Source organism: Neophocaena asiaeorientalis, unplaced genomic scaffold (assembly GCF_003031525.2).
Source record: "Neophocaena asiaeorientalis asiaeorientalis breed wild unplaced genomic scaffold, Neophocaena_asiaeorientalis_V1.1 scaffold327, whole genome shotgun sequence".
Lineage (NCBI taxonomy): Eukaryota > Metazoa > Chordata > Mammalia > Artiodactyla > Phocoenidae > Neophocaena > Neophocaena asiaeorientalis.
The window spans coordinates 2,512,478-2,534,547 of NW_020174560.1; the positions used below are offsets into that span (position 1 = coordinate 2,512,478).

The 22,070-nt window shown below is 38.7% G+C and overlaps 1 protein-coding gene across 1 annotated transcript in view; it reads left to right on the forward strand.

Annotated features, from left to right (window-relative positions):
• Nucleotides 1-22,070, forward strand: part of ANKFN1 (ankyrin repeat and fibronectin type III domain containing 1) — a 123,287-nt gene that overhangs the window by 84,507 nt on the left and 16,710 nt on the right. Inside the window, exons 6-11 of the mRNA XM_024757542.1 lie at nucleotides 13-110; nucleotides 3,115-3,205; nucleotides 8,662-8,769; nucleotides 15,910-16,009; nucleotides 16,301-16,433; nucleotides 16,911-17,027. Of these exons, the coding sequence (XP_024613310.1) occupies nucleotides 13-110; nucleotides 3,115-3,205; nucleotides 8,662-8,769; nucleotides 15,910-16,009; nucleotides 16,301-16,433; nucleotides 16,911-17,027 (647 nt within the window). The remainder of the gene's footprint in view (nucleotides 1-12; nucleotides 111-3,114; nucleotides 3,206-8,661; nucleotides 8,770-15,909; nucleotides 16,010-16,300; nucleotides 16,434-16,910; nucleotides 17,028-22,070) is intronic.

Sequence of the window (22,070 nt, forward strand, 5' to 3'; positions counted from 1 at the left end):
ATTTCCATCCAGTGGAATGGAGCATGTCTAAAGACTTTTGTCCTTTGGCTGGAGAAATCATCATGGAAAACCTGCAGACCCTGAGATGCACAATCACAGGACTTACAATGGTAAACGCCACTAGACTTCCCACTCCCCTACCCCTGATGCTTGCGCTGGGATGTCCATACATCCCAGCAACAGCCAACGCCCAGTCCTCTGGCAACAACTGCCACTCGTTAAGCGTGATGTGTCTGGTACCCATAATCTGAACCCCACAAAGGAGTGAGCATACAGCATGAACCACTTTGTAAGCTGCCATGTTCTACAGAGATCAGAAAAAGACTGGCCTCATGCAAGCCTTGAAAGCTGCTGCTTTCTGGATCACAGTCTAATCTTTGGGGAGGGATCAAAGGCTCTATGAGATCCAATTTTGACTCCCTGTCTGATGGTAAAAATAATAGCTTCATCTAACCCTCATCCCCACAGCCTCAGTTGAGATCAGTCATCAATTGGAGTCACACAATTTCCTGAGAGAAACCCTTTTCCCTTGATTAAAAAAAAAAAAAAAATCTGCCCAAATGTGCTTTCACAGAAAAGAAACTATATATGGTGGCACTACATTTCTCAGTAACCTGAACCAATTTAAACTGTGAATGAAAACCTGGAACAGACTGTGCTTATTTGTTTAACCAATCTAAACTTAAGTGTTAATTATTTATAGAACTATAAACCATATAAGCATATGAAATGCAGAAAATAAAAACACCTAACAAATCAGTCCAGACTGGAACAAACCCTATATTTCCTCAAACAATTAAATGCAACAAAACTGGATCATCAAAATCTTTTTAACTGAAAAAGATTTTAAGTAAACTTAAATTAAACCTGTACTTTTTTATCCAATTCAAATAATTAATATCTTAGGACTTTCATATGTGAGAGGTAGGAGAATTTTCTTGTTTTTCTAAAAGGTTAGTCAATTAAAACAGTTATCTGTAAAGCATAATCCTGAAGCCTAGAATTAAAAATCTGTGTTAGGTTGCACCTCTTCAAGTTTGAACCAGCTTATTCTAACAGAATTCTTGGTGGTTGGGTCACCAACACAGAATCTTAACTTTTAGTCTTACTTACACATCTACACCAGGGGCCAAAACCATGGATTAGCAGAACAAACAAACCCCTGAATGGGTGGCCCCTACAGATGCTATTGTCATCTGATTCCCAACCCTATAGCTCACATGATGGAAGAGGGGCAGAGAGAACCCGAGGGAATTTCCGCTGCTTAAAAGAAAAAGTGATATGGTGATAAAAATGGAAAACTCTCCGTAGAGAGGTCCTCTAATATTTGAACTAATTTTTTACAGGGATTAAGTTTTTGCAGTTGGTCATCCAATGAGAGCAACACAGACACTGTCCTAATCACCTAAACGCCTACAAGTAGATTTACGCTTCAGAGAATCTCCATGTCCTTGAGGCACCTAGAAACCCATTTTTAATGTTATAAAAATCAAGTTTATGATATGGTAGGGCCATTACTATTAAATCCCTAGCAAATGCTCTACAACGATTGCTATTTTTTTTTAACTTCAAACACCACTTTACAAATTTTGCAAGCAATGCTTTAACAAGTGCCGACTTCTAAAATACCCCTTTGGGTTCATCAGAAAACAAACATTCCTCAAAGCAAAAATATAAAAGCATAAAACATTTCAAAATATTATAAGCAAACAAAAAACAACTCCTTAATTCTTTTTTTTTGAATTGAAGTATAATTTATTTATAATGTTATATTAGTTTCGGGTGTAGAATGTAGTAATCCAATATTTTTATAGATTATACTCCACTTAAAGTTATTAGGAAATATTGGCTATATTCCCTGTATTATACATTATATCCTTGTATCTTATTTATTTTTTACCTGGTGGTTTGTACCTCTTAATTCTCTTCTACTATCTTGCCCCTCCCCTCTGGTCACCACTAGTTTGTTCTCTACATCCTGAGTCTGTTTCTTTTTTGTTACATTCCCTAGTTTGTTTGTTTTATTTTTCAGACTCCACATATAAGTGATATCATACAGCATTTGTCTTTGTCTGACTTATTTCACTAAGCATAATAACCCTGCAGGCCCACCCATGTTGTTGCAAGTGGCAAAATTTCACTCTTTTTTATGGCTGAGTAATAATCCATTGTGTGTATGTATGTGTGTGTGTGTGTGTGTGTGTGTGTGTGTGTGTGTATAATCACATCTTCTTTATCCATTCATCTGTTAATGGACACTTAGTTTGCTTCCATACCTTGGTTATTGTAAATTATGCTTCTATGAACATTGGGGTGCATATATCTTTTCAAATTGGTGTTTTGTTTTCTTTGGATAAATACCCAGAAGTGGAATTGCTGGATCATATGGCAGTTCTATTCTTATGTTTTTGAGGAGCCTCCATACAGCCACAACTCCTTAATTCTTAATGTCATAAAACATTAAAGCATATAAACCATTGTTTTAATAATGGTTTTAAAACTGAAGTAGCATCAAAGAATTAATTTTTAAAATGTCTGAATAACTGAGTAAAGGATATTTATTGCAGCATTATTTACTTAGCATAAAATGTGGAAACAATCTAAATGTCCACTAATGAGGGATTGGTTAAATAAATGACTGTGTTTACCCAAAGTGAAGTACTATACAGCTACTAAAAGAATGAAGCAGATCTCTAATTATTAATCTGAAAAGATGTTCGTTACAACTTGTTGATCTTGTAAAGCAAGTTGATCAGCTAGAAAAAGGTGATAGTAGCTGCCACTGGGGAGGAGAAAATAAGGAAAAAGAGCTAAGGGTGAGAAACTGCAGGTTTTGGTAAACCTTACAGAACTATGACTTAAAAATTGGTGTATAATGGTTTGGGGAAGATCAGGAAAAGCAACTATGATATTCCAATTTTGAAAAAAGAAAGCACAAAGAAACTAAGAGGGCACTCCAAATATGCTTATTATCATGTAGTCAAGAAAAGCTAGAAAGTTAAAGTATGGGTAGTGGGATGAACAAGTTCATCAGACACAGAATAAAGCTTCTAGGGTAAAACTGACTAAATAAAATTCCCATCGCATCATTCTCTCTATTTCGATACTTTGCAGGGCCAACAGTATTTTGTTCAAGTCTCGGCTTATAACATGAAAGGATGGGGACCTGCTCAGACCACGACACCAGCATGTGCCTCTCCTTCTAGTAGGTGGTGGCTGTGAACTCTCTCAAGCCTGGCCAGACTCCAACTCCAATTCCATCCTCAAGATGCCATTGCCATTCCCTCTCCCCACTGCTTGGGACTAATAAGATGTCCTCAGGGTAGCATCTGGCCACATAATGAATGATTCCTCTGCAGAAATGTTCCCCTGGGAGGCAACTCAGTAGAATGAAAGAAGAGGGAATTTGGAACCAGCAAGACTGAATTTGATACCCATTATACCTTTTATTAGCTGTGTGACTTTCAAAATTTACTTAAAGTCTCTGAGTCTCAATTCAACATCTGTAGAATGGGTCCGATCATACCCTTCACAGGCTTTTGTGGAGATGTACTGAAATGGCACAGTAGGACTGGCTGGCCCAGAGTACACGCAGCCCATTTTAGACCTCACCTCCCCTTCTTCACCAAAAGTCTAGCAAATCTTACTTACATTCTGTCAGAAGAAAAGCTTTCTTATTAACAGGCACTCTGATACACTCTGCCACAAACAGAAATCTATAATATTTATTATGGTGGCTGAAAAACCCAGCAAAGCCCCTTCTAATTATTTTAAACTTAATAATTTATGTCTGGTGTATTTGGCAATTCTCTATTAACCAGAAAATTTAATTAACAAGAAGAACATCTCCAGACATACTGCATGATAGAGTTTTCTGCATAATGAACCTATTGTTCTGAATTATATTTTATTTTAAAAATCTTCACTAATGGGATCATTTAAAATGGTATCATACACTTCTTGTGAAAGTGCAAACTGCTCCATCCTTTGTGGAACACAATGTACCATATTATATCAGCTGCTATAAGAACATTCATTTCTTTTTCCCTATAATTATACAACTAAGAATCTAACCTAAAGAAACAGAGGCAGACACACAATCATGAACAAATATGTGCACTGCAGCAATATATTGATATAGTGAAATGTCATGTGTGGTGGGGAGAACAAATATCCAATATTAACTCTGCGGTTAAATAAAGTATGATATATATAGATCCGTACTATAGAATAAAATGCAACCCCTAAAAATGGTGTTTTAAGAAATGATCCATTGTATAGAAGAAATTCTTATAAGTTTTATGTAAACAAACATCATAATTTTTTTCATATAACATTTAAACTGTGAGTTTGACTATAATTGTTAGGTAGGCGTGTCCGCATATAACTATTAAAATTTAACAGCAGATATTTGGGTTATGAGATTATGGGCTCTTTAGTTTCCTATTTTATATATTTTTGTATTTTTCAAGTATTATAATAACCCTTTGCCCAGGAAAAACCATGAATCAGGTGGTATATTATGGGCTTTCACATTCAGTGCCTCACTTAATCCTGACAGCAGTCATTGTCCCCATCTTGTGGATAAGCATCACCATTATCATCTGTATCACCATCAACAGCAGAGCTAACATTTATAAAACTCATTATATGCTGCATGTTAATCTAAGAACCTTACACAGATTAGCTCAATCTTCATAACAAACCTGTTAAGGTTTGTTATGAAGATTGAGGTGATTTTTATTATTTTACTGATGAGGGAACTATTAATATTGAGGTACATACACACATACATACAGCCCAACAACAGAAAATTCGCCAGCACTGAAGTCAGGTCCAAACCCCATGTTCCTTGCTCTTAACCACTATGCTGTCCTCCTCCTCTATTAATAAGGAAATTAGGATTCAGAGAGGGTGTTGCCTTGCCTGGGGTCACAACTTTGGTAACACGGCTGAGCCAGGATTCAAGTCTGAACTAGTCAAGACTGCTGTGGTAGCTAATGCCCTGCTATCAGGCAGACAATCAGACTAAAAGCCAGCCAACCATTCCTGACTACTGCCTCTGGTGGATTCAGCTAGCTAAATCAGGCCATACAGAGCCTCAGACCACAAATACCAGGGATCTCTAAGACTCCTAAGTCCCCTAGCATTTGATGATTGAACTATTCCAGCCTTACTTGGACATCTTTCTTACTGAAGACTTACCAGAAACACATACGGGGAATATTGGAAGATTAAGATACTTAGGGAACCCATCTCATTCTACGGGGGTAAAAAGAGTATGTATTTTTGGAGATGGAGGGATAGAAGGGCTAGAACAGCAAAAAAAAAAAAAAAAAAAAAAAAAAAAAAAAAAAAAAAAAAAAAAAAAAAAAAAAAAAAAAAAAAAATTAGACCTGAAGGTGGGTCAGAGGGAAACCCACTCCAAACGCAGACCCCATGCAAATTCTGATCTGTATGATGTATTTACTGATAAACACCAGATGTCCCAGTTCTATAAACTTCAAGTTCTATTCAGACACTCTCCCTCAGAGCCCATTTGAAGAGCTCTCTCCAGAATGAAAAGAACAGTTGTCCAGGTCTGGGAAGAGTTACTTATTACTTGGTAATTAACGTAGCAAATGGCAACACTTTCTAAAACAGCACATTTGATTAGTAGGGGTATCTGGCAAAGAACTGAAATCCAAACATGTCATTACAGTCACTGCAGACATGCCATGTCACTTGGAAAGAACAATATAAAAACACTCTGGTTCTATTTATAAACAGAGTATGACATTGTGATGTAACATATATCAGTATTCAGAGATTTACTAGAAGACAATGTATTCTAACATGACAGAATAATTGGAAATTTGGTAATATGTTCCAGTAAGCTATAAAACTTTTTAAAATATTTTTACAAAAGGCCTGAATGTGTTTTTATAGACTTATGTTATATGGTATGGTACATAATAAGAGAAAAGGACCCAGACAGGCTTGTCTGAGTTACGATCAGGAAAGCCCTGATATCACCAGTGAATGTAAGCTCTGCACTGCATTGCAACTGAAGTGTCTCATTACCAGAACAGTGAACAGTATTATGTGGCATGATCTGCTCTTTTCCTACCACACTAAGTTTATTCCTGTCAGGCTCCTGATTTCTTAATATATTTTCAATTTTCTCCCTCATCCCTAAAGTCTCCTATTTTATGTAGTCATCAGAACCTTCCAAACATCTATGAGAAGGACTCATTCTTTCCAAAAACCTTGGCATCATGTCCAGTGCTCACTCGGGCTGCAATTTAGCATTAGCAATTTTCTAATGTGCCATAAAGCCATCAGCTCAAGCTCACCTCTGATGTAACAGGCCTCAGCTGAAAGAGCCAGGTCCACTTCATCTCCCCCTGCATTAATGGCAGTATTAACACTCATTAGAATGTATTAGCACGTTCAGGGCCATATAGTAATTCAGTCCCCCAGGAGTCTTACTCAAGCCAACAACATTGCTCATCTTATCTGAGTACTTCAGATACATTCATCCAACTAAGGAAACAAACTCATAATGGCCTCTGGGAATACATGAGAGCAATGTTTATTCTCACTGTGTCCAGATACCAGGGAAACTATAGATAGTCCAAGGGCCACTTGGAGTTCATTCCCTCAAACATTTCCAAACTTCCCAGTAAAAGATCTTCCCTAGCCCATCCTACGTGAACCCCATCATGCTCCTAGTCACAGTGCCTCACCAACATTTAATGAGCATCTCCTATGTGCCCAGAATGGTGCTTTACTTACAGTATTTCTTTGAAACCACAAATAACCTAAAAAGAGACTCAAAAGCTCACTTTACAGAGAAAAAACCTGAAGCAAAGAGAAATTAAGTCACAGTTTCTGCCAGCAAAGAACAGAGTCCACAGAAAGCACCTATGCCAATTCCCTGTCTCCAGAGTTGACCACAACTAAGCCACACCACACAGACTCCAACCAAACTCTGACCCTCCTTCTCAAAAGAAAACAAAAACAAAAACATGTCCATGGTATAAGGAAATGAGCACTATACGGAGGGTCGTGAGACTATGTTATAGTCCTGGCTCTGCCACCATCACCACCAAGCTGAAAAATTTAGAACTGGAATGGTTATCTCTGGGCCTCAGTCTTCTAAGAGGTAAAACGAAGAAGGGTGCATGGGGGAAGGGGGGAAGGAGGAGGAATTAGAAAATCTCTGAGGCCTTCCTCTTCAAAGGGAATTATCTGCTAAGGTAAGAAATGATGTTTCCATACTCACCACTCAGGAAGTTAACTTTCCAACAATGAGTTCCCTTCTTTTTAAGTTATTGTTTACATAAGGCTTTCCACATAACATTGCACTGGATAGCTAATATACCTCTCATCTAACCCTCACAAAAATCCTGCAAGATAGATACTATACTCCTTTTTCATACTACGGAGCAGAGGCCCTGTCAGTGTAAGTAATTTGTTTTACAGACACTGAGCTAGGAATCAGAAGAACCAGGGCTCAAACCCAGGTTTATCTGACTCCAGAACCTGCATTCTTTCTAACTATGTTGTACTACTCGGCCTTGGATGGACCAATGTGGAATGCTTTTACCTAACTTTAACTGTCATGGCATCTGCTTAAGTTTCTAAACAAGGGAGACTCCATATTTTAAAATAACTCTAGGTGGAGGGAATTTGAAACTTGTTCGATCAGAATTTAAGCCTCAAATATACTTGTGAACTAACGGGCTTTTCTCGAAAAGAATGTCTAGCAATTTTAGAGAAAGCATTTCAACCAAGAAGCACTTAAAGTTGTTGCTTTTGAAAGATCCAGAAAGTAAAACCAGGGGAAAGAGAATAGGGATGGACTATGAAATGACTGACCTGCCGAAAAAAAAATCCAGAGTTGGAGACAGCAGAATTATAATCTTGACATTAGTCCCATACGGGTTATTACTCTTGATATCATTATAGCCAAATGGAATGAAAATAGAAGGGGGAGAAAAATCTCAGTGGGTATTGCAATTTAAATTTGCCATGTAAGCTAATACTGTATATTTAGAGACTGAGCAGACAGGGTGGTTGGTGGCTCCGAGTATGTGCAGGAGTTGCCGTGCCAGCTAACCAAAGCAGACATTCATTAGAGCAAAATGTAGATTTCCATTTCTTGGCATCTGACATGGGCTCTTTCCTTGGAAAGAAATGTCAATTTGGCCAAAAGTGTCAAACCTACAATAAAAGCATTGGGACCGTGGATTTCATCTAGTCTGCACATTCCCACCCCTTTCTTTCCTACTGTGAAAATCCAGTGGCGACTTGGGGTGCTGAGTGGAGAGGTGACAGGGGAACTGATTAGGACACAGACGCTGAAAAGGAGGGTAAGGAGCTGGGGGAGGGGAAACTGGACTCCCAAATTCTCTGTTTTCTTTTGGCTTTCAATTACCATTTTCTCTTGCCTTAAAACTGCCCAACTCAAGAAACCAACCACAATTGCTGTTTTGCACAGGGCCTGAAAAATGGCAGCTTCCAAACCCTTGGTAATGCCTGCTAGTTGCGCAAGTACTGGGTGCTCATCCACACAGTCTGTGGGTAGTATGAGCAAATCTCAGCTCCCGAGGCAGTGCAGGGAAGAGGCCTCGCCTACTTGAAAATTTTACTCTGTTTGTTTCTTTTGTTCAATAGACTGGAAAGACTATGACGACAGAGCGCCTAGACACAAGGGACAGAGTGAAGTTTTGGAAGGTCTGCTGCAGCAGGTCCGAGCCCTTCATCAGCATTATAGTTGCCGGGGTAAGGATAAAAATCTGTGCTGGGCCATCGACTGAGGTCTCGGTGGCGCCGGTAATTTTAGCAGTTTCCTAACTGGGTCATACCTTCTCATTCATCAGGGAGGGAGAGAGATATTAATATTTGTACATCTGGAATCACTTTACAGCACTATCTTACTTTAACCCTTCAGAAGAGACTTCCCTCTCCCTTCCTTCCCTTCCTCTTTCTTTTGCACCCTCACTCCACAGGAACAGTTTGAAAACAAGCACAGGAAAAACTGCAGCTGCCATTAGCTCCCTTCCCTTTAAATTGTACCTTCACAAAACTTCTCAGTGCGCTGAGTCTTCGGGATATTCACCCTCAAACTTTCCACCTGCAACAAAAATTCTGTGAACATCCCTGAGGAAGCACAACCAATTATAACAGCAACAATAATATTAAACTTCTGTGTACATTTATTATAAAATTTACATACAATTCACATCCAGTATCTCTTTTTCATCCTCATTTTGGCAATTATCACTGAGGCTAAGTGACTTGACCAAGGTCACAATGCCAAGAAGAGACAGAATCAAGATACCAACGTAGGTTTTCTGTCTCCAAGCCAGTCTTCCTGCCACACCTCGTTTTTGTCTCCCACCCTTACATCAGGACAGGGCACTGGATTTTAATCTCACCCTGGATTTTAATCTTCCCCTATACTACTGCTCAAGAGGAAGTAGAGCATAAGTTCTCTAGACCTAGCCAACTACACCCAGAAAGTCTCTGAGAAGCTTTAAAAAGATTATTTTCTACTTGGGCTGTTCAAATGGGACAGGGTCAGGTTTCTGATCTGTGTAATGATTCGTGGAGCAGGCACTTAGTTTTATTTGGAGAATTAAATTTCCATAAAGTTTTCATTTTCCATGCTCCTTCACCCATCACATCTCTAACTGCATTGTACTCTCTAGATTCAGGGCACTGCAGGACCAGCTAGGTTAATAATCTATGGTTGAGACTAAGAAATGCTAAATGAGTTTTGACTAGGTATAAAGAAATCATACTTAGCATTAGCAAAAAGTTGTTCCCAGTTGCTGTATAGCTATGACAACAGAGCCCTTCAGAAATGTTGGCTATAGCTAGAAATGAGGGCAACTGTTTGCAAGAAAATAATGTTCTAATGAGTGGTTGGTTCATTAGGAGATGTAAATATGCATGGAAGAGGCTTAAGAAGGAAACCCAAGTGGGATTTCATTCTCGGATCTCTAGGAAAACTTTACCCAGACTAGGGCCTTCAACATTCCACACCGACCAAAGTACACTCAGCTCTCAGTTATCCAGGGCCCATTTAACCAGGACAGGCATTATCTAGGCTCCTTTCTCATTTCCCTGCCTATTAGTTCCTGCATGGCAGGCTAAAATAATGAAGCAATTGGATAGATTATTCTCTGCAATTCATAAGCCACTTTGTGTTTGGTCTTTATCAGAGGGGGAAAGCTAAAACTACTCATGAGAATGAGGGATTATTTTTTATATTATCTGAGGATTTAGATGTTCTCCCCATTACTACTGGATTACATTCCAATAATCAAGAAATGATTGTCTAGACAGCCCAATTATTTCTATGGTTTCCGTCCAACTTTTATCATGTACCTATTTTCACCCCACAGGGATGTAAATATACACACGGTATCAAGAAAGATTTAAGTAAGGCATAAGGTAGAACTTACCAAAAGGGAGGAATATTTTTATATTGAAATGTATATTTAAACAGTACCCAAAGTGTATTCCACATAAGAGTGGTTCTGTAAGACGCTCAGCTGAAAAAGGGTCTCTAGTCAAGTATATTTGGAAATTGTTACATTATATATCCCTCTCTTGGAAATGTAAAATAGACATTAAAATATTAAAGACTCTAATAAAAAGAAATTTTGAATTTGGTTAAGCAAGCATTTTCCAAACTTACCTGGCCACTGTAAAACATTTTTTACAGAATTAGTGTTCCAAGCCACAAACTTTGGGGAACACTGACCTATAATATGCCAGGATAAAAGAGATGACCTTCCGAGATGATACAACATAAATCTCTCTAAATCTAAAAGGATAAATTAAGGATAATTAGGTATTGCATACAGAAAACTACAAAATTGTTATTTAAAATAAACTATATTGATACTACGTGGTTTACAAATTTTATAATTAGAAAAAACAATCATTTCAAACCCCAGTTCACCCACTTACTGTGTGTACTTAAGAAAAACATTTAACTTCTCTGAGCCGTAGTTTCCCTATCAGAAAAAAACAAGCATAATAATATGTATCTTTCAGGATTGTTACAAGAATTAAATTAGATAATGTATTAAACTCATCTGGCATGAGTAGGCACTTTGCAAACTCTAGCTTTTTTTTTTTCATTGTTCTTCCAAATGAAGAATGAGATGCTCTCCATCCTCAGCATTTTATACGTCCTAGAATTAAAGTATAATCACTGACTCCATTGTAATGAGCCTGGAGTACTCAATAGATACACAGCATATTCTAAATGCAGAACTAATAATAAAACATCCCTTCTCCTACCAAAGCCCTGCATGGGAGATACCAAAACCCACATTAATTTCTCTATTTTTGGCTAAAAAACTGGCCACAGCTAATTCGCATCTTTAGTACTGGGACGGAAATTCAATGGAGATGTTGAGTGGCCTTTATTGTCCACACGGTTGATGTCCTGACATACATAATGAATTATAAAGAAGTCAACTGTGTTCACTAAAGCAGTCCCCTACAGGAGTGAATTTCAATTATCATCCAGTTTTTCAACTGGCAAACATTAATTGAAACACTGTCTCCTATGTGTTAGGTGCGAGACATACCAGTATGAATAGCATAAGCTCTCTATGCTCCAAGCACTTAAAAGCTAAAGATCTGCTTCATTCAGAGTCCAGAAAACTAACCATTACTCCAGAGCCCTGAACTAAGCAGAGACAGAATAGAAGCCACAGTGGTTCTTAGGAGAAAAGTGAGTTTAGACCTTGTATCAGTCAAGATAGGTTATATCATGCTGCAGTAGCCACATGACCCCCCAAATATTTATTTCTCCCACATGCTATAGGTCTACCACTGGTTGCCTGAGGGCTGGCTGTGCTTCTGTCTTGTCATGGTCCTCTTTCTGGAAATATATTTCAGCACCCATGGGAAAAGGAAAAGAGACTCTTGAAGGTGTCATGTGGACAAGACTTTATCATTTACATTCAAAATTCTTTGGTAAAACTGGTCACATGGCCCCAACCCAACCACAAGAGCTCCAAAAGTACAATTGTATTGTACCATGTGCCCAAACTGGAGGAGACCTGAAATATTGAACATTTTCATGGGCCCCTTTCCCAACTGGTAGTAGCATTTCTCATTTTTCTCTTTTTTTTAGTCTAATTTTTTTAGTTTAGTTTTCATTTTTATTTAAGTTATATGTGACTATACTCTGAAGCCAGATTATGTGGGTTCAAATACAGGCTAGACATTTACAGATCTGCATGACCTTAAGCAAGTTGCCTGCTTCTCTATACCTCACTTTGCTCACCTGTAAAATGCAGACAAGAATTATATAAACCTGTCAGCCATCTGAGGACTGAATTACTTAAAATAAGTAAGGCACTACGAAGAACTTTATTATGAACGAAAAAACAATTTCTCCCATCCTCCATTTTCTATTCCCTAGAGGCTCAATTATTTTGATATTTTCTCCATATCTCTAAATAACAGGCTTATATTGCTAATTCTTGATTTTTTAAAAAATATACAAAGTAGAACTGGTCCTTCATTAAAATGATTTGTATGTTAAATATATATATATAGTTATTATCTCACTAAGGAAGATGATTATTTCTTTTTTATCCCTCCACCCTCTTATACGTACATGTAATTCCTACTCCCTCATTCTCCTAATATAGTCATTTTAATAAGATCAGTATTTATTGCTAACATTATAATGATCATATAAATTTTATGATTATTTTCCTTTCCTGGATAACTTGTTTCCTCTGTAGATAATAATCAACTTTTATGTGTTTTTTTATTTTTCCATGTGGTTATAACCAATTAATCCCCAAGCTATTCTCCAGTTCTATCAATTTTCTTTCAATACAATCAGATACATAAGTATTGTTTCAAATGGCATCTTCTTAAAGAAACCTCTCATAGAGCCCTCTGACCTGCTCCAATCTAGCCTGGTTACTGGCTGCCTCTATGTCTGTTACTTACTGGCACCCTAGGATCTCCTTTCACCACGACGTTGAGGACTCTTCTTGCCACTCTCCAATACTGGATTTCTTCTTTTTTGTTTACCATCTCTTCCTTTTTCTGGGGTTTGTCTGCCATTGGTGGGAGCCTTTCCTCTAGTAGCTTCCTGTCAGGACACTTGGGAGCTAATTTTTGGATACATTAAGTGTCTTATGGTGTATTTATTCTATTTAATATTTATTTAGGATAAATAAGAATAAGTATAGAAGTAGATAAGTATAGTATTCCCAACTGAAATAATTTTCCTTCATATTTTGAAGGTGTTGCTTCATTGCCTTCAAGCTTTCAGTGCTGAAAAGTCTGATACCATTCCGATTCCAGAAGTTTTATATGAAATCTACTTTTTCCTGCCCTGGAAGGTTTTAAGTTTTCTTTTTACCTTCAGTATTCTAAAATTTCACTGTTATGTACCTTCATGTGGCTCTATTTTTGTCTGTTGTGCTGCACATTTGGCAAGTTCTTTCAATACAGAAACTTATAGCCTTCAAGTATGGGGTATTTTCTTAAATTATTTTTTTAATTATTTCTTCCCCTCCTTTTGCTCTGCTCTCTCCTATGAGAACTCTTATTCAGATACTGAACCTCATGGACTAGCCCTTTAGGTTTTCCACCCCCCCTCCTACTTTCCATCCTCATGTCTCTTTGCTCCACTTTCTTGCAGATTTCCCCAATTTTATTTTCTATTTGGTTTTTCAGACTTTGATAACATATTTTTAATTTCCAATGTTCTCTATTGTTCTCTGAATATTTCTCTTACAGACCTTTATCTTTTTTACAAGGATGCAATGTCTTTGCTTGTCTCTCAGGCTATTAATGATAGGCTTTGTTTCAATTTATGTTTTCTTCTCTCAACATGGTCTCCCCTCTAAATTGCTTTTGTTTGGTTTTGGCCTGTGTTTTTTCTGTTACATGTGCTTTTCAAACTGCCTAGTGATCCTTGGATGTGTACTCAGATTTAAGAGAAGAGAACTCAATAGCTGTTGGGAAGCTCTGAGCACGTGGATAGGGCTCCTTACTTATACAGATCACTGTAGGGTGATCTGGCATGGCCTTATCTTTAGGAAAGCAGTAAAGCCAAAGTCAGAATCTTTAGGTGTACTCTTACGCTAATCAGAGTCTCCAGAGATGCTTCTTCCAGTGTTCTGCCTGGAGAATATAAATTTGAGTACCACTGTTCCGAGAGTCCAGTGGGGAAATATTCTGTATGGAAACTTTCATTTAATCCACCTGTTTTGAGTACATACCACTCCCTCCCTCCATTTTTTAACCATACACCATATCTTTCACTCTAAAGATCTCTGTTTTTATGCTTTCCAGAGAATATGCTACTAGCTTTCTTCTAGAGTGGTGAAAGGGTAGGAGAGGATATTTAGAACTCTAACTACTTTTTAAACAGATTTCAACAAAACACCCTGATTTCAGCTCCACATTCACCACTCTTCCAGCAGTATATGGTGCCCATGGGTGATTCAGGTTACTTCTCAGCTTTCTCAGGTCTGCTAAATCCATCCGTCCATCTGCTTTCTAGCTACCAAAATCCACGTGCTTTTGTCTCTTTCCCATCTCTTTGTCTTGACAGATTTACGTCACTTCCTCTTTCTTAAATCTCTTTACTCTGCTTTTAGTAAGATTTTGGGAGAGAGTAGTATGTGATAAATAAGTTCAATATGCTGCCTTTAATCAGAAGTCCCAGCAGCGTTATTTTCAAGTAGAATATAACCAGCAAAATACATGTTCAAGTTAGAAAAAATGCTTTTGCTTTGTTCTGCCAGGAATAACCATTACCAACACAAGCTTGAAGCTGGCATGAATGCTTGTGTCAATCAGCTCATTCCCAACTGCTCCTATAGGATCATGGGCAGAGCCACACTGGGCCTCAGCCATGGGCCATCCGCCCAGGTTTCCATGTCTAACAGCAGTGATATGGACCATGTTCTCATCCGCAGTAACATGTCTGTCAGGAGTTTGGTGATGACCCCAATAACCTCAGCTTCCCTTCATTAATTACATTTAAGATGAGAATTAAATTAGTGATCATCTAGTTCAGCTCTAGGGAGCACAGTTTGCAAAGACTGCTACAGGAAATCTACTACTTTTATCAGTGAGAGCTCCAGCTGTAAATAAAAGAGCTAAACAGAAACAATGGATGATTTGTTCATCACTGTAACCATAGAACCTAACATATAGTAGTGTACCAATAAATATTTATTCAGTGAACAAATGCTTGTTTTTCTGGGTACTGCCTTTTTTATCTTGGACAATCCACTTAACCTCTCCGTCTCAGTTTCTTCTTCCGAATAACAAGGATAATCATACCTATGCCTACAACTATTTTTGTAAGCCAACATACACACTGGAAAAAAACTACCCCAGAATGCCAGCAGTGGTTCTACTAACGTGGTAGGATGATATGTGTGGGATTTTGTTCTTTTTTTCTATGCTCCAGACCTCCTGCAATGTGCCTATCTTAATTTTATAATGAAAAAAAAATTTAATGGAATATGCAGACTAACAAGAAGAGCTTTGCAAACATTGAGAAGTATGTGACTATTAAAAGGCAATGGGAGCTGGGGACAAAAGATGATCTCGTTTCTTCATATCCCACCTCATAATAAATAAGGAGAATATAAACAAAACACCTAAGTGACTTCACCTGGAGTTATAAATGTTACTCATTTCCAACAGTTTTGAGGAGCTGTTCATTAATTAACTACTGGCATCTCAAGATACAAAAGCATCTTGACGGAATGAATGAGCTGAATCCCTACATGAAACTGAGTATAAGTGACACTGAAGGGACAGGAGACAGAAAGGCAAAAAGGTGGGAAGAAGGCACTGAGAGTGTTCTTCCAGTGGAATTTACACTGTATTTTTTTTTCTGTGTTCCAGAAAGTTCAAAATTACAAACCACGGGCCGCAAGCAGTCAGTCTCTAGGAGCCTGAAACACCTATTCCATTCGTCAAACAAGTTTGTGAAGACCTTGAAACGGTGGGTCCTATGTAGTTTTTCCAGGAGGTCTTAGCTTCTCAGGAATCTGCTGCTTTTGGTTCTGAGTGGAAACTTGATAGAGATTTCTTCTTTTTATTATTAAGACAATACAAAATTCACTTTTCTTCTGAAAATTTGGACAAGATAGCCAACAAATTTGTGGTATTTAAGAATATGCTCATAGGTATATTTTAAATTATCTTTTATCATGTCCAAAAATATTTTTTCCACGATCCAGGCTTGGAGGAGAAGATGATTGAGGACAATTTTTATTTTGCTTTTTCTTTTTAGGGGACTCTACATAGCTGTTATATTTTATTACAAAGACAATATGTTAGTCACCAATGAAGATCAAATACCGATTGCTGAAATAGATGACTCTCACACCAGTTCCATTGCACAAGATTTTCTGTGGTTCACAAAGGTATCCTGAGTTCTAATTTTATTCTTCCCCACTTTGCACCAACAGTCTGTGCATAAATCTCTGAAACTTTAGTTGAGGGGTTGAGGGGTCTCCAGTGATCAAAATGTCGGGGTGGGAGTAAATTATCTCAAAGGTCTCGTTCAGCCCTGATTTGCCCTATGTCGTTAAGAACGCCAAAATAGTATCTACACTACAGTTTCAAAGCAAAGAAGCTTCCATCCTGTCAGATTGTGTCTCCACTATTCTGAGTTATGGGATCATTTGGCAAAGACTAAAATGTGAATCTGATGGTTTCATTAACATTCAGATCTTTTTCCAATTGGACAGAGATCAAAAAGTTGTTTCGCATGCATCTGAAAATGGACTGGAGAACAAACATCAAGGGTCAGGTTTCCTTCTCCCTACGTTGCTTTGATGCCACAACCTAAATCATGTACTGGCTTGGACGATGATATGACTTCGTGACTTCTTTTGCAGCTGTCTTGTATGTGGGAAGATATAAGGTGGTTGAGGCAAAGCACACCTATCTCGATGTCCTCATCCACAGTACTACAAACTCGGCAGAAGATGCTTGCAGCAACAGCCCAGTTACAGGTGAGGGGCCAGGTTTCAACCCAGACCTCCAAGGAAATTTTAGAGAAACACGGCAGTTCAGTTACCAATCCTACCCGGAAAGGATATATGAAGTCTTCTTGGACAGTTTGAGCTGCACACCTGCCTTTGTAGGGAACCTGTGCTTCTGGCAGTCTCCTGGAAGGAGGAACAGGGGTCTAACCTGAAGAGTCTAGGTGTGAACAAGGAGTAAAGAGACTTGAATTCTGGATTTGATGTTAATCGGTCAACTCATTTCTCCTTCCTGGGTCTGAGTTTCATCACTTGCAAAATAAGAGGTTGACTAGCTCCCTTGAAGACCTCTTGATGCTCTGGCATCCTGCGCATCTATGAGTATACGGAGATAGACAAAGAGACCCCCAGATATTTTAAGGAGTTTCTTGGCTTGATGCTTATGGCATCGATGATGCAAAGGCATTTGCATACATTTTTGATAATTTAAAAAAAAAAAACTTCTTAAAAGCTTACCTTTAATTCTGAATTTAATCCTTCTGTACTATTAACCCAATCAGATCAGGTCCCCAAGCCCTGCAAGAATCTTTGTAGGTTACAGAGCCCCTCCTAGAAATGATATTGAATTCTATCCAGTCTCTTCTGGGTTTCCCTTTCATTGTTTTTTGTTCTGTTTTGATACCTGAATTTGTGCCTCTTAGCACAAAAAAACATCTGCAACATAGAACTGGGGCCTTTAAGATATCATGAGCCTTGATCAGTGATGGGTATCTACCTACAAAGCTGTCAGTTACATCAACCCCAGAAATACACATAACAGGAATCTACATAAGCTGTGTTGGGCCAGGCCATACCAGCCGAAGCATAAGAATAGAGTCATAATAACAAAAATATTTTCTACAGTTCCACCCCCACCTGCAATTACACAAATTTCATTTCTTGACCCATGCAATAATTTGACTCCTTGCAATAATAATAATTATTGTCTTGCTATTATAATAAATTCCGAAAGGTAACCCTTAAACCTCCTGTTCTATACTCCATTGCATAGGCGGTATATTGCCTTTTGTCCTCAGTAAGATTTAAAAAAACCATGCTCTCCATTTCAACTCACTCTTGATTACAGAATCTTCTCCTTCAATTCAAGAAGTTCTTGGAGCTGGGCCATGATGACTGTGCTGAATTCAAAGAGCCTCTTCCTTTCATCACTGACCAGCTTGAGCTGGATCAAGCCACTATACCTCAAGAACACCTCTTTCTTTAGGATAAACTTCATTCCCAGTAGGCTCCTTGGTCCCTTAGTAAAGTTCTTTCCCAGGAGTCCTTAATGGACCCTCCCATTAGCCCACCATACAGCCCAGACGTGCTTAGATCACAGACAGAACAACTTTAGAATTTCAAATGGGGCTCTTTATTTTATGTTTATTAGAGGCTTCCTAGAACACCTTCATCTGATGTCAGTAACATGAGAAGGGTTAGGCTGTCACAAGCCATTGCAGTTAAACACTGAGGGGCTAGAGGGAAGCCATGATGGTCAGTGTGCCCTACTCAACTATTACTTCCATTGCAACAGCTCTTGGATTTGGCCTCCCAAGGTACTGACCCCCATCACTTTTCATAATGCATCAGCCCCCTTCTGAGGTCATTTTCCTCCTTGTCTAGCTTAGATTACTTAGCCCATCATAATCACTCCCTTGAAAATCCTCTAAATTTCTGGCCACTGTCTCCCTCCATATTATCTATTTGGAAAAAAATCCAAGCCTGGATGAATCCAACATGTCTACACTAGAGTAGTTGCACACTGCTGCAGAAAAAGCATCACTGAAAAGGGGGGGTGAGGTATGATTGGTTTTATGTTAAATTCACGACTACAATTCTCACATGTAAGGTTACCTTGTGATCACATTCCATTTCTCTACTAAATTCACTTTCCCAAATTACGAGGCAACTATTTAAAACCTTCTCCATTCTACCACATCTCTTTCCCCTTCCCCACATTCTCCATCCCCACATCAGGTGACACTTTACTGTATAACTCGTTAAGAAAATAAATGGGAAATAATTCTTTTTCCACTGCCAAATTGAAAGGCCTCCTTGCACTGATGCTACTTTCTCTTCCTCCCTCCCCCCCCCCAATTCCAACAGATAAAGCCTCATTCCTCCTACCAAAGGCTCATCCCTCACATGTGCTCTGGATCTCAATTCTTCACTCCCTCCTTCAGCTACCAATCTCTCTTCTCTTCTTTAGAACCAAACTTCTTGAAAGGGTGGCCAACATTCTCCTTTTGCATTTACTTCCTCACTTCTCATTTAGTTCTAAGCTCTTTCCCTGACTTATGCGACCCTATGCCTACCAAACTGCTCTCTCAGGCCACCAATAATCAGAGGCAGCTGGTGCTCGCAAAGCTTGAGCCGAAAGGCCCCTCACTTGCATGACCCCGTGAGTGTGGGAGTCGTGCAGTGCTCAGGGAGGGGAAGTTGGGTTACCATCTTTGTGATAAACTGCCTAAAGAAACCCAAGAGGGAAAGGGGATCAGAAATTCCAAATACTCCAGTATTGGGGGAGATTTTCTTTCTCAGTCTAAATATTCACTTTTTTTTTTAATTCACTTTTATACCTAACTTTCATATTTATAATTTTGTATTCTTTATCTTAAAGAGGACCCCAAAATTGTGTGGTACAGGCCCCTACAAAACCTGGATCCATCCCTGCCAATGACTTCAGTTTCACTATATCCAACTGACACTTTTAAATCCTCTTTGCAGCTGACATCTCAGCAGCATTTGATACACTTGGTCCTGCTCTCCTTTTTTAAACTGCCACATCCCTTGGCTTCCATGACTCCATACTTTCCAGATTTTTCCAACTTCCTGGCCTGTCTTTCTCAGTCTCCTCTGCTAGCTTAAATGCTGTTTCCTCTGCTCACAATCCTCTTCTACTTCTTTGTCTCACTAATTCCTACATATCCTTCAGATCTCAGCTTCATTTTTATACTTCCTCAGGGAGCCTTTCTCTGATCTCCCAATTAAGTGAATCACTCACATAGCACCTTGCATTCTTCATTCAGAATGGTGATCACAATACCATTAGTTAATTATCTGTATCGTTATCTGGTCACTGACCAACCTGGACTGTGAGTCCCTGAGCTCAGGGAATGTATCTGCCTTGGTTACCACTATATCCCCCATGTGTGGCATGTGGCAGAGCATCCATAAGTACTGGCTGGATAAATAAATGTATTTATCAGTCCAACCCCTGTACCCCTAAGATCACACTTGAGGGTACGCCATCTAACCAAAGGGAAAAGAGATCACAGAAACGTACCTCACGCCATAGTTACCACCTGGAGAGCTCTCCAGCCCTGCACAGTGACCAGTGCCTCGTAGTACTTAAGAGCTACCCCTTTCAGTGCCCATCAAAGGTCAGAGCACCACCTGCCTAAACAATAGGAGTCACTTTCATCTTTTTTTGTAATACCTATTGCCCAAACTCCTTGCTGACCTTTAGAATGAAAACGTCTAGAAATACTGAAGCCACTCTTTTTTTTTGGAGTGGGGGGGAAGGGCAGGGGGTGACAAGGCACAGAAAAAACTTTTCAGAAGAGGAAGAAACATAAATTGGGGGAGATTTATACTTAATATTTTAGGTCTCTTTACTAATCTAACATGTCTTACAATGTTCTGAGAAAAGTTAAAAGGCATTCTTAAATAGCTTGATTGGCATCAGCCATACATAAATCGTATTGCTTTACCTACGGTATATCTCATTTTACTCTCCCCGCCTTTCCAGCATCACTACCACTGCTTCATTACTCCAGTTATGTCAAAAGCCTCCAAAGTCATCCTCCTGCTTCCAGTCTTAACACCCTCCAACCTGTTCTCCACACTCCTGCCAGAGTAGCCAATAAAAGATGCTGACCATGTCATTCCCTGACTCATACTCTTTCAAGAGTGGCGCAGACATTTTATCATGGCACACAAAGGCCTTCCTTGCCATCTTTCTCCCTCTCCTCTGTTTCCATGGCACCCTGACTTACCTTCATCAAGTGCATACAAACCACTGTGCATCCTGCGCCTTATTTTCCAGTTTCTGCCCTATAGGGAGGTTTTTATTAAATTAATTTTTATTAGAGTATAGTTGCTTTACCATGTTGTGTTAGTTTCTACTGTACAGCAAAGTGAACCAGCTATACGTATACATATATCCCCTCTTTTTGGATTTCCTTCCCATTTAGGTCACCACAGAGCACTGAGTAGAGTTCTCTGAGCTATACAGTAGGTTCTCGCTAGTTATCTCTTTTATACATACGAAGGTTCTTTAATACATGATCATAAATAATAATCGTGAAACAACATTTATCAAATAGAGTAAGTGCCAGGCATTTTGCTAAGTGCTCTCCAAACTATATCTCATTTTATCTTCACCACACCATAATGAGAAAGTACTATTTTGATATTCATTTAACACAGGATAAAACTGAGGCCTAGAAAGGGAAAATAACTTGCCCAAGGTTGCACAGATAGGAAGTAGCAGAGTCTGGATACAAACCCTGATCTATATAACTCCAAAGCCTGTAGTCTTTCCAATATTTCATCACCTTATTGTGCATTCATTTTACAAAAATTTTAAACAGAACAAATTATATACATTATAGTTAGAAAAGAAAAGGTAAAAGTCTATTCTGTATCATTTGGAGTCTATCCAGGAGACGTGGTCTTACATTTTATTTGGAAGAAGGTAAAGTATGAATTAGTATGACCTAGGCAGGAGAGATAAGGATCTGCCAGCATTAGGATTAAAAAATACTAATAATAAGATTAGAAAGCCTAAAGTGGCCAGGACCCCACACTGTTTTTCCTACTTTTAGGAAAATGGCAGAGGCCCCAAGAGGCAGAAGGGTACCTTCCTCTTACACTGCGAGATACCCGAACTACTTATCCTCAAAATGCAGGAATAACCTGAAACTAGATTGGGTTATATTAAACTTTCCTCCTCCACAGATTTTATTTTTTTTCTGCAAACTCTTACTTTTATTTTATTTTTTATTGGAATAGAGTTGATTTACAATGTTG